Here is a 12,116-nt window from a genome sequence, read left to right as displayed (position 1 = left end):
GAGGGGCCATCTGTCAGGGTATCTGGGGAAAGAGCTTTCTAGATACAGAGAATAACAAGGCTGGAGTTGGCAGGGGTAGGCAGGAGAGGGGAAAAGGAGAGGGATTGAGGAATGCGCATCTCGGAATTATATTGCAAACCTATTAGATATAAAAGTAAATGTGACTTTTCTATAGCAAGTCTGGAGTTTGTTATGGAGACCAGTACACTGACTGCTTGGTTACTCAGAGAGTGAGCTCCTGAGTCCAGTTCTGTTCGACATCAAGTCATTGCTTGTGCTATTAGGCTGTGACGTCCTGGTGATCTTCATGAGCCATCATCAAATCATTAACAGTTTGACCCACTCACTTTGTGCATATTTCTAGGCTTCCCAGGAGCCAAGGTGGACCAGATCAAAGACATACTTTCTTTTCCTCGTACATCATTGTGAGAGTTTCTGGTTATGCTTTTCTGTTTTTTTTTTTAATTTATTTATTTTATTTATTTTTGGCTGTGTTGGGTCTTCGTTGCTGTGCGCGGGCTTTCTCTAGCTGCGGCGAGCGGGGGCTACTCTTTGTTGCGGTGCGCGGGCTTCTCATTGCTGTGGCTTCTCTTGCTGCAGAGCACTGGCCCTAGGCGCACGGGCTTCAGTAGTTGTGGCACGTGGGTCAGTAGTTGTGGCTCATGGGCTCTAGAGCACAGGCTCAATAGTTGTGGCGCACGGGCTTAGTTGCTCTGTGGCATGTGGGATCTTCCCGGACCAGGGCTCGAACCCTGGTCCCCTGCATTGGCAGGCAGATTCTCAACCACTGCGCCACTGGGGAAGCCCTGGTTATGCTTTTCTTAATATCGATTCTCCCTGGCAGGGCCTCTGTATTTTTACTAAGTATGAAGAGAAGCGAAGTTTTGGCCTATACCACAAGGGACTTCTAATGATTTCAGTTCATATTCCTTTTACTAAGAAATACAAAGCTAGATTTTGTAAGTGTATTTCCTTTTCCTCTTGTAACTTTGGAGAGAGCCAGTGCAGCATGGGGTTAAGGATACAGCCCAGAATGAGGGCTGTACCTCCAAGTTCTGTGGCCTTAGTTAAGCAGGTTACTTATACATCTGAGCCTTCCTTATCTGTAGCATGTGACCATCAGTGTCCATCTCATGGGATTCTGTATGAGCTGAAGAGCTTAGATCACATTGTAAGCACCCAGTAAATGTTCATTTTTATTTTCTGTTAGGTTTCTTAAGCATAACAGTCTATTCAGCAATGGGATCCTGGCACAATTATTATAGAAGCAGAGTGCAGAATCTTTAACTATCAAATACCGGTTCTTACCCTTATCTTTCTGATCCGAGACCCACACAAAGGTACTAGCACATATCCTTTAAAATATGATAGGCTAAATGTGGTTACATTTTAAAATGGTAATAGCTTGATGAAATAGTCTTATCTTCTAAGCAAACTAACTCTAACTCATTTTCAGTGATTCAGATTTTCCTTGAGGGTTCATGTGATGGGTTTTAGTTAAGTGTTGGGCAAAGAATATGAAAAATCAAGAAAAAAAGATGAGTGATAAAATGAACAACAAACGCTGTCATTTGCAGATTGTTTATTACATACCAGCTATTGTGCTCGGCACTTTTTATGAATTAATTTAGTTTACAAATGATTCTGTGCTTATTTATTATCTCATTTGATGTTATAAAATTATAGTAGAGGAAATCCAATCACACATTTTATTTCTGCCACTCCTTGTGGAAACTAGCCATGCCGTGTATTCATCCCTTCAACTGGGGGACTTTTTGTCTTTTCAAAGAGATCGTAAGTTCTTGGAAGGCAGGTGCCATGCCTTGAATATGGTTTCTCTGCCCCTTAGAGAAGCTCATCTTAGTTCTATGCATATAGTAAATACTTAAATAAAAACATCTTTGAAATGTTCTAAAAGTCACTATTTAAGATACGTTCATAGAAAGGGTAGAATAAGGATTAAGGATCAAAAGCAAGAACCTGCAATCCTTGATTTAATCATTTGCTATTTATCAAGGCTGCTTATATTGTGTCTTAAATATGTCTGTGTATCATACATATTTTTTAAGATTACTTCCCTTTACTGCCTTTACAACAGCAGTCACTGTGGTTAGCATAACTGGCATTTCTCTTTGCCGATTTGATTCGTTTTAAATATTTTTATTCTCCTTTTCTTATGAAACCAAGATCCATAATCTTTTTTTGGCTTTTTTGTTCTTCATATTGTTTCCCAAAGTATGTTGTTCAGAACACGAATCTCATTAGATATCTCTCAAGAATGGATCCTATAATCAAATATGCTTTGAAAATGCTGCATGCAATAGGCATGTAAGAGGTTCACAGTGTATATTAGAATAATAAAATCTATGCATGTATATAAGAATAATAAAATTTCTAAGCTCTGAAGTGAAGAAACATTAAATTTTGCCTTAAGTGTTTTCTAACATTTTTTGATCTTAGATCACACTCCTCTCCCCCATATCTAGAGATGATACTTAAAATATTTAACAGCTAGTGCACTGGCTCAACAGCCAGCCTGCTGCTCAGCTGTCTGTCTTTCTCCTGCTCTTTCGGAGCCCACGTACCTAGGAGACTGAATTTCCCGCATTTGACCACGCAGGCATAACTAGAAGCACGTGTTAGCTGTGAAGGGGAGTTTGCAGACGGGCACTGGGAATTGCCTCCCAGGGTGCAGTGCCTCCTCCAAGGCCACTGTCTCCTCCACTGGGGCTCAGGCTGACTGGAGTAGGCAGTGGCCATTCAGAACAGGTGCTGGAGCAAGTTTCTTGGGGACCTCTGCTGTGCCAGCCCTCAATCTTTCGGTTGCTGGGACTGTGAGGGATCTGGGAGTTCTCCAAGAAGAGACCATGGTGGTGAAGCTGGTGGAAGTAGCTATTCTGTGAACTTGGTGCAGTAACTGTTTGCCAACTGGTTTGCCAATATTGAGTATTTTCACTCCTGTGTCATTGTACCAGTGTATCCCAGCTGTTTGTTAGTTTTACCTATGATACTTGTCAACACTCTAATTCTAGTTCTGTGGGACAACCATGGAGAATTGCCAGTCTGTGCCATTTGGGGTGTATGGAAATACATCATTTTTTTCTTCTTTCTATCAATTATTATAATACCATAATGTTTAAACATTTAGTTCTGCTGGAATTGAGAATTAACAAATTTCGATTCACTTTTTGAGCTTTGGAAAATCAAGGGGCAAAAAATGGCACAAAAAGTAATGGAAGATACCTGAAGTATCTGGATTGGTGATGTTATAATAAGAGAAAAATGCCCAATAACATATTGTAAGCTATCTGAAAAAGAAGTTGTTAATGTAAATCTGAAATAGTCACTCCATTATCATCTTGTCATATTGGGATTTCAGTTAAATACACACACACACACACACACACACACACACACACACACACACAGGGTTTGCCCTTGTAGTATGTTTTTGGGTTTTTTTTTGTGGTACACGGGACTCTCACTGTTGTGGCCTCTCCCGTTGCGGAGCACAGGCTCCGGATGCGCAGGCTCAGTGGCCATGGCTCACGGGCCCTGCCAATCCGTGGCACGTGGGATCTTCCCGGACCGGGGCACGAACCCGCGTCCCCTGCATCGGCAGGCAGACTCTCAACCACTGCGCCACCAGGGAAAGCCTGTAGTATGTTTTTTGAATGTAAAAATATTCGTTGAGTAGCTCAGAGATCAAGTTGATAGAAATTATAAGAAACTAATTATCATGCTTTTATAGACTGATCCCTACCTCTCTGGCCTCCTTCCCATTATCCCACTAGAAAAATTGAACTGTTCTCTCATCTCCAACATAGTCCTATTGATTTCCACCTATCACTAGGCAAAATTTATTAATGTAGAGGTATTTGTACATTTCATCCTCCTCCCATCACTGCCCCCCATAGATTTTGAATCTGGGTTTTTTGTCCTTGAACTTGTGAGTATTGTTCAGAATACTAAATAGAAAAAGTTATCCAGTAAAAGGAGTTAGAGAAAGACTAGTGAAATTTTGGAGACAAGCAAGTCTTAATAAGAAGAGAAAGTAGACCCAGTAAGGCCAGGGTAAGAGTGGGAAAAAATAGTCAAACACCAAGATTAGACTGAGTAAGGGAAGAAAGTCTCAGATATTTCTTAGAAAGTAGGGGGGATTTTCACATCAAGATGAGTTTGAGGAGAAAAAAGTAAATATGGAAGGAGAATTTAAAGAAGTTTGTTGTGGTTCATGGATAAGATCTTCTGTGAAGAGTTTGGGATTATTCTTCAAATATTCTTGGCTATCAAGCCAGCGTTTGTTCAGTTCGGCTAGAGCACAGACTGGTCCTGAGGAAATCCAGTTATATATTTGGATTACACAAGGTACTTCTAGTTTTTGATGCCCTGACTACAGCTGACCCTTGAACAGCACAGGTTTGAACTGTGTGCATCCACTAATACATGGATATTTTTCAGTAGTAAATACTATAGTACTACACGATCTGTGGTTGTTTGAATCCTTGGATGCAGAACCACAGATGTGGAGAAACCACATGTATATATAGGGCTGACTGTAAGTTATAGGCTGATTTTTGACTACAGGAATATTTAGTTGGTGCCCCTAACTCCCCTGTTGTTCAAGGGTCAACTCTACATGCCTTTTCTAAAGCCCTACCGATTTTCCATTTTCAAGGTCCATAGTCCTTCCAAGAAACTTTTCATACCACTCCAATCTTCAGTGATTTGGAGTATAATCTAAATTTTATAAAGTACTGACTATTTATATTTATTTACTTATAATTTATATATATAATAATATAATGTCATTTATAATATTTACGTATTATATATATGTATATATAAATTTTTAGGGTAAAGAGATCCCTGGGTCCCCAGCCACAATAATTCTTAATTCCTTAATTCCAGGAACTTATATTTTATAGCTTTCTGTCTCCAGTGCCTGGTCCAGAGTAGGCTCTTAATATATGGTGTTGAGGTTGTTAACAGAAAATTCTTCTATTTAGTCTTTATGGTCTATGGGAATATGCAACTTCTATCAATATCAGAAATAAATTAAAATAATTACATTTTTGTGGTTTTCTAATTAAACCAACTTTATTTTCTGAGTCTTGTTAATTTTTATCTCTTTCATTACACATAACACATTACAACTTTTTTTTTGCCTCTCAAAGCTGTTAGATTCTTGGGACTTCCCTGGTGGCACAACGGTTAAGAATCCACCTGCCAACGCAGGGGACACGGGTTTGAGCCCTGGTCTGGGAAGATCCCACATGCCGCAGAGCAACTAAGCCCATGCACCACAACTGCTGAGCCTGCACTCTAGAGCCCGCGAGCCACAACTTCTGAAGCCCGTGCGCCTAGAGCGCACGCTCTGCAACAAGAGAAGCCACTGCAATGAGAAGCCCGCGTACCACAACGAAGAGTAGCCCCCGCTCGCTGCAACTAGAGAAAGCCCAAGTGCAGCAACAAAGACCCATGCAGCCAAAAATAAATAAATAAATAAAATAAAAAGCTGTTAGATTCTTGAGAGTAGGGGCATGTGTTGTATCCTGCTGTGTAGCACAGGTCCTGGTCCATTTTAGAGGCTCTACAAATGTAAAGGAATGAATGAATGAATTTTCATTGGGAATCTCCTATATGTATAAAGAAGGCTGACAAGAGATTTTATATGTTTCCTTTAAATTAAAAAAAAACAAACAAAGCTATGGTATAATGTAAACAACACAGGGCTTAGGGCCATGATACCTAGAGTCAAATTCTAACTGGCTTCGAATAGGTCACTTAAGTTCTCTGAACCACTTTCTTCAAATACAGATAATATTTCCTACTGTACATGGTTGCAGTGTTGATCTAATAAGATGTACAATTCTGAAATATGTAATAGACTTACATAGAAGAGGTGATTAAGGCCTATTTATTCAGTCTGAATTAATAAGTTACTGACCAGCATCAAGAAGAGAGGAGAGAATCTCCAAAAAAGATAGAGTCAGTACCAAGAAGTGATATTCTCCCAACTCCAGGTGGCTTAACGCTGGAAAAGGCCACCAACTAGAATTGTGAAATTTCACTTATTATCAAGACATTTTCTTATTCTTAAATAATAGGAAAAGACTGAATGACCTTTGGAGGGACTGACCCACCATATATTCTGTGGCTCATGAGAGAAAACACAGCTTGTAGATAAATCAGGAGAACCTGCTTTTCCACTTGCCAAAGATAAAGCAGAAGTTTGGAAATGTCAAATCTAAGTAAAAGGTCTTTATTTCTTTGGTTAATTCAAGGGACACCCTCATTCTCAATCTTTGAAAATTAAACACTTTCTTTATGCAATGCACGTACCTTAAGGAGCAGTGAGAGATGGAGTTTTAATTTTTACCAATTCAATTTAAATGCAAATGTTAACCACTCACATGATGCTACTGTGTACATAATTAAGCATCATTATGTACTACATGAATCATTTAGAAACCTCTGGAGAGCCATTCTACTATGTAAAACATACATTATACTGACAAGCAGACAAATGACATATATACTTCTGTCCTCATTAATGCTCCTTTTGAATTATAGGTCAACCGATTATGGGACAACCTATGAGAAGCTGAATGATAAAGTTGGGTTGAAAACAATTTTAAGCTATCTCTACGTGTGTCCTACCAACAAGCGTAAGGTAAGAAATGTATATTCAGAATGCTATTTATTCATGATGTGACTTCTGTCTTGGCTGGCTAACCTCTCTAAACCACCTAAAAATCCAATACAGTTAAGCTTTAAGAGATATAAAGATGAGTTGATGGATGTTAAGGTGGTAAAATGTCTGACACATCATAATTTTCAGATCAGCAGCTGTGAATGTAGGAGGGAGATGGGGTAGGTATATCATTACCATTTCCAAAAGACAGCTACAGGGAATGTCTTGTTGAGTGGATGTTCAGACTCTTGTTAAGAGCTCTGACCAATCAGTGACAAGAATCAGAATGAGCCTTGACAAAACAGAAGAAAAGATGGGATTTTCATGTGATGTCCCCCTGTTTTCCCTTGACATGGAGTAAATAGATTGGCTAGAGTTGAAGTAAATGCATTGTCCTTCAGCAGGTTGGAAGTTTCATTTCGAAAGTTTATTCAGCCTGCACACAAATGTCAGAATGGAGGCAATGCTGGGAAGGAGCCTTGGTGATCATCATAAACCACATGCTAATTTTACAGATGAGAAAACTAAGGTTCAAAGAAAGGAAATGACTTGCCCCCATCACAGAGTTATGGGCACAGTTGGGACAAGATTCAGGTTTCTTGCTTGGCAGTCATACCGTTTCCACTGTATAATACTACTCTTATGAAGAGGGTTTATTTACTCTTCAGAGAAAGATGTTATTTTCTTAGGAAGAAAATGTTTGCTTTTAAAAGAGAAAGACCTATTTGTCTCAAGAGGAGAGTGGTGTTACATTCATTGTTTGGTTTTAAAAATTTGCACTATCCAATTCTGAATTCTGACATGTAATTTCTAAGTATTATGTGAGTTATATGAATAGAGATGAGTATCCATCAGGAAGCGGAAAAAGGTTTTTCATTCATGTGTCCTAAGCCATATTCTGTTATGATGGCAGCCCTGATACCTAGGTTCTCATTTCAGATCTGTCAGTGGGTACTGTTAGTGACCTTGGGTAGGTAGGTGCCGCATTTTGTCATCTGGACTGTGGAAGGTAGATTAGTACATCTCTAAACAGTCATCCTCAACTCTGGCTGTACATTCAGAGCACTAGGCTTCCCCACATACGCAAGCCTTAGCCCCACTCCTGTTGCTCTGGGTTAGGCCTCAGGGAACTGTATCTCGCGCAAGCTCCCCAGGTGCTTCTGGTACATATCTGGGATTAAGAACCACCTAGGTAGGGCGTAATGTTTCTTCCGGCTGTAAACATTTCAAGTTTTTATTTTGGAGCAGCATAATTTCCCATTGTGCATAGACTCTGGAGTCAGATGGCTTGAGTAAAAACCCAGCTAAGCCAATTAACAAGTATATAACTATGGTGATTTACTTAATCTCTCCAAGCACAGTGTCATCAAATTGAAAATGGGGATAATTATAGTACCTACCTCATGGGGAAAGTTGTAAGAACCATAAGAACTAAGGCATGTCAGGTGTTTAGCACAGAATAGTTAAGGCTTAATCATGACTTCTCTTCACTTTATTCTCCTTTTCTCATCTTCCTCCTCCTTCTTCATATAATTATTGGAAGTGAAAGTAGTGATTATCCTCTATAAGTAGCTGTGTTCAGTAGAACTTTCTACAATGATTGAAATGTTCCTCTAAGCTATCCAATACTATAGACACTAACCACTTGGGGCTATTATTTGAAGTATGGCTAGTGTGACTGAGGAACCAGATTTTACATTTCATTTCGTTTTAATTAATTTGAATGCAAGTAGCCACATGTGGCTGATGGCCACAGTATTGGACAGCACAGTTCAATAATGTCAACCTCACAAATTTAGAGATTTCCCTTGAACGCTCCTATCTTCCCCTTCCCGGCCGATGACCGGTCCATCATCAACAATTACATCTAAACAATTTTGATCTGCTGTATACAGTCCTAAATTAAGGAGCTGAATTTACATCCTTTATTTTTTATAATGAGATTGAGTTATGTTTGTTGGCTTTGAATTGATTCTTGTAACCCCTATTGATTTTTCCTCTAGTTCACATTTTTAGTAAAGTTCATTTAGCAATCAACAATCTGTAGGCAGTATAGGTTACAAAAAGAAATAAGCCAGCTTTCTACCCTCAAAGATCCTGTATTCTAGTAGTAAATGCACTATGACTTTCTGTAGTTGAGAAGCCTCTGACTCTGCTTCCACCTAGCAGGTTACTTTGGGTGAGTCATTTACATTTTCCTGTTTGTAAAGTGATACAGACGAAAACAAAGGAATTTACAGCTGGAAGAGACTTAGAATTGTTCTCATCTAGTGACAGTCTCTGTTTTATTAATGCCATTAGAAAGGAATATGATTTTTAAAAATAGGATGTCAAATATTGAATGTAGGCGTAGGCTTTTCTGTAGCAGCAGAGTATGTGGTAGTGACCTGAAGACTACAACACTGTTAACAGGAGCAGGACCTGAAGAGTGAGATCTCAAGTCCAGATGTAGCTCCTAAGACTAGAAGGAAAGCTTAGATGTGACACAGAATGGAGCCCTGCCACTGAATCTATTTATGTTAATACATCAATATCAATCAAGCTGCATACTTAATCTATAGTTACCTGCAGAGATTTCAAAAAAGACATTTGGGGCTTCCCTGGTGGTGCAGTGGTTGAGAGTCCGCCTGCCGATGCAGGGGACACGGGTTCGTGCCCCGGTCTGGGAAGATCCCACATGCCGCGGAGCGGCTAGGCCCGTGAGCCATGGCCGCTGGGCCTGCGCGTCCGGAGCCTGTGCTCAGCAACGGGAGAGGCCACAACAGTGAGAGGCCCGTGTACCGCAAAAAAAAAAAAAAAAAAAAAAAAAAAAAAAAAAAGACATTTGGCCATGGGCATTTAGCTAAAATTAAGACTTGGCTGATCCTTTTTCCAGAGAAGAAGTAGCCATTGCCCGTGACTCTGAGAACAGCTTTCTCTCTGCAGGTTAACTTCCAGAAGCAGAGGCAGGCCTGAGCTGTTTAAATCACAATGTTTATGGGTGAACCTAGGAGGAGGGATCTTTTCCTCTACAGATAAATGAGGCCTTCAGGGTGACTTTCTGAGATGCTGATAGATTTAAGAAATATTGGAGGACGATGAAGGTCTTTACAATGGTACAAAAATCAATAATGTTGACATAGCAGTATATTTGTGTTCAGTTTTTCTGCTTATGAGGTGAATTTATCACCATGAAATATGGACTTTCCCCCACAAAGGGACATACTTGAACCAAAGAGAAGGTACCTGCCCAACATTTTAAAGTGTGAATATATTTCCCCCAATCAATGAGAGTTTATGTTATAAAAAAAGAAGAAGAAGAAGAAAAGAAATATCAGGCTGTATTAATTATGCAGGACAAAGGCATTGAGGTTTGCTCTAATTCTCCTAGGACTTCTGCGTCCTCCAGTGAAAAGGCAGGTTCATTTAAAGGGTTGTATTAATTCTTTTAGGTCTCTGGGGTGCTGTCTAACAAGTTAACATCTTTTGTACCAGATACTTCTCTCTCCTCTTCACATCAGTGAGAGCAACTGGAATAAAACTGACACCGGAGTAACTGTCTTCCATTCCCAGAAACCTTTTGCCTTTGCATTCTTCTGGCTATTTTTAGCTGCTTATCCGGACAAGCACAGTTCTTCAATCAATATGTCTCCAACAGCAGGCATCAGGCCCTGGCTTTGCAGGCAGCTTGTTAGGGGCATTACTGGGATCAGCAGCCAGGACGAAACAGGCCCTTATTTGCAGTTTAAATTGATGATCAATTCATTGGCTATTTCTTTGCAAGCCTGCTGTAAATTACTGCAGCTTTCCTTGGATGTGTCTGTTACACTAAAAACTGTAATCTCATCATAGGTCAGTCTAGGAAATCTTGACTAAGAGACATAGAAATCTGGCTCCCAGGTATTATCCTAGCTCAAGCATCCTCTCTTTCGAAGGAACTCAGCACCTGGCCTCTGATGTATGAGGTAGGCTCAAAAGTACAAGGATGAGTGGGTCCTAGTGCCAGAGGAGAGGCAGGCTACCTATTCGTCACCATGCCTCCGAGGGAAAGTACTCCCCCACCCCCAGTTCATGATAAATCCCAAGTCTTGTTGGTTTCAGCAGTAGTTTATTGGCTTCCTACATATAATATTCTATGAGAAAAGATGACTTAACCTGCTGCAGAAATGAACATCTGGGTTGTAGATGGTGATGGGGAGAGCTAATACAAATGTATCAAAGAGAAAAAAAATCAATGCTGAAATTTCAGTCTTACTCTTAAATTCTCACTGAGTTTATTTGTTTTCTGCCTAAAAAAGAAAACTTCTTTATACTCAGTGTGCGTCTATCCGCAGTACCTTTCCTATCGCCCCCAACCAACCTTAGCTATGCTCCCTTCATGCGGTATTGTATAACATCTTTAAGGATTACAGAATACAGAATCCCAAGTGGAATTCATTGGGGGAGAAAAGAAGAAAAAAAGTGTTTTGTTTTTTTAAACTCAGAACAGCCAATTCATTTAGTTGTTATAACCTTGTACTGTCTGTACAGTGTGTTCCCAGCAAAGAAAAAACCTAGAGACTATTTGTTCTTTATATTTCCCTTTGCCCCCCCGCTCCCCCCGCATATCCCAGTTCTTTCTCCTTTCTGTGTTATCACCACTTAATGAATATCTTTCTTGCTGAGAGAGCCTTCCAAGACTTGTATCCTATAAATAGGACCCTGGTTCCTCAGAGCACATTGACCATCCTTGCCGGTCTCTTGGTACATGCCAACATTAGACACTGTTTACATTTTCTCCAGATGTTTAGGTTTTAATTACCGTACTGTATGTGGCACTTTCTAAATAAGTGTATGATTATTGACTTCTTGCCTCTTCTCTTTATATCCTGGGCATGCTTAATTCCTCTTGTCATTTGCTTGGGTGGTCTATATCATATACGTGACCTTTGGGGACAGGAAAGAGGTGTGGTTGATAGTGTCCTCCAACTTCTCTTAGGAAAAATGATGGAATCGTTGAATCAGAGCCTAAAAGATTTTGGAAATTTTAAGATTCTGCTTTTGCATTTAACAGATATGGAAACTGAGTCCCAAGAGTTTAGTGTCTTGCCTGAGGCAGCATGCAGCTGGTGAATAAAAGAGCAAAGATCATTAGACCTTTAAAGCAGCGGTCCCCAACCTTTTTGGTACCAGGGACCGGTTTCTTGGAACACAATTTTTCCACGGAGCAGTGGGAGGTTGGGGGGGATGGGTCAGGCGGTAACGCGAGTGATGGGGCGCTATGGGGAGCGGCAGATGAAGCTTCGCTTGCTCGACCGCCGCTCACCTCCTGCTGTGCGGCCTGGTTCCTGACAGGCCGCAGACTGGCACCGGTCCACCTGTTCCTGCCACCTATTCCATAAAATCGAATCAATTCCACTAATGAGATTTTCTCACTCCCCCTGACCTCCCAGGCATCTGC

General features: G+C 40.3%; 1 protein-coding gene across 1 annotated transcript in view; it reads left to right on the top strand.

Annotated features, from left to right (window-relative positions):
- The window catches only part of SORCS1 (sortilin related VPS10 domain containing receptor 1), a 554,727-nt gene that overhangs the window by 288,090 nt on the left and 254,521 nt on the right, over nucleotides 1-12,116 (top strand). Inside the window, exon 3 of the mRNA XM_022568815.2 lies at nucleotides 6,577-6,676. Coding sequence (XP_022424523.2) covers nucleotides 6,577-6,676 — 100 coding nt within the window. The remainder of the gene's footprint in view (nucleotides 1-6,576; nucleotides 6,677-12,116) is intronic.

This window comes from Delphinapterus leucas, chromosome 16 (genome assembly GCF_059928025.1).
Source record: "Delphinapterus leucas isolate spDelLeu-1000000601 "Yukka" chromosome 16, BTC_Dleu_Yukka2, whole genome shotgun sequence".
Classification (NCBI taxonomy): Eukaryota; Metazoa; Chordata; class Mammalia; order Artiodactyla; family Monodontidae; genus Delphinapterus; species Delphinapterus leucas.
The sequence above is the reverse complement of the archived record's forward strand: the minus strand, read 5'-3'. Positions and strand labels throughout refer to the sequence as shown.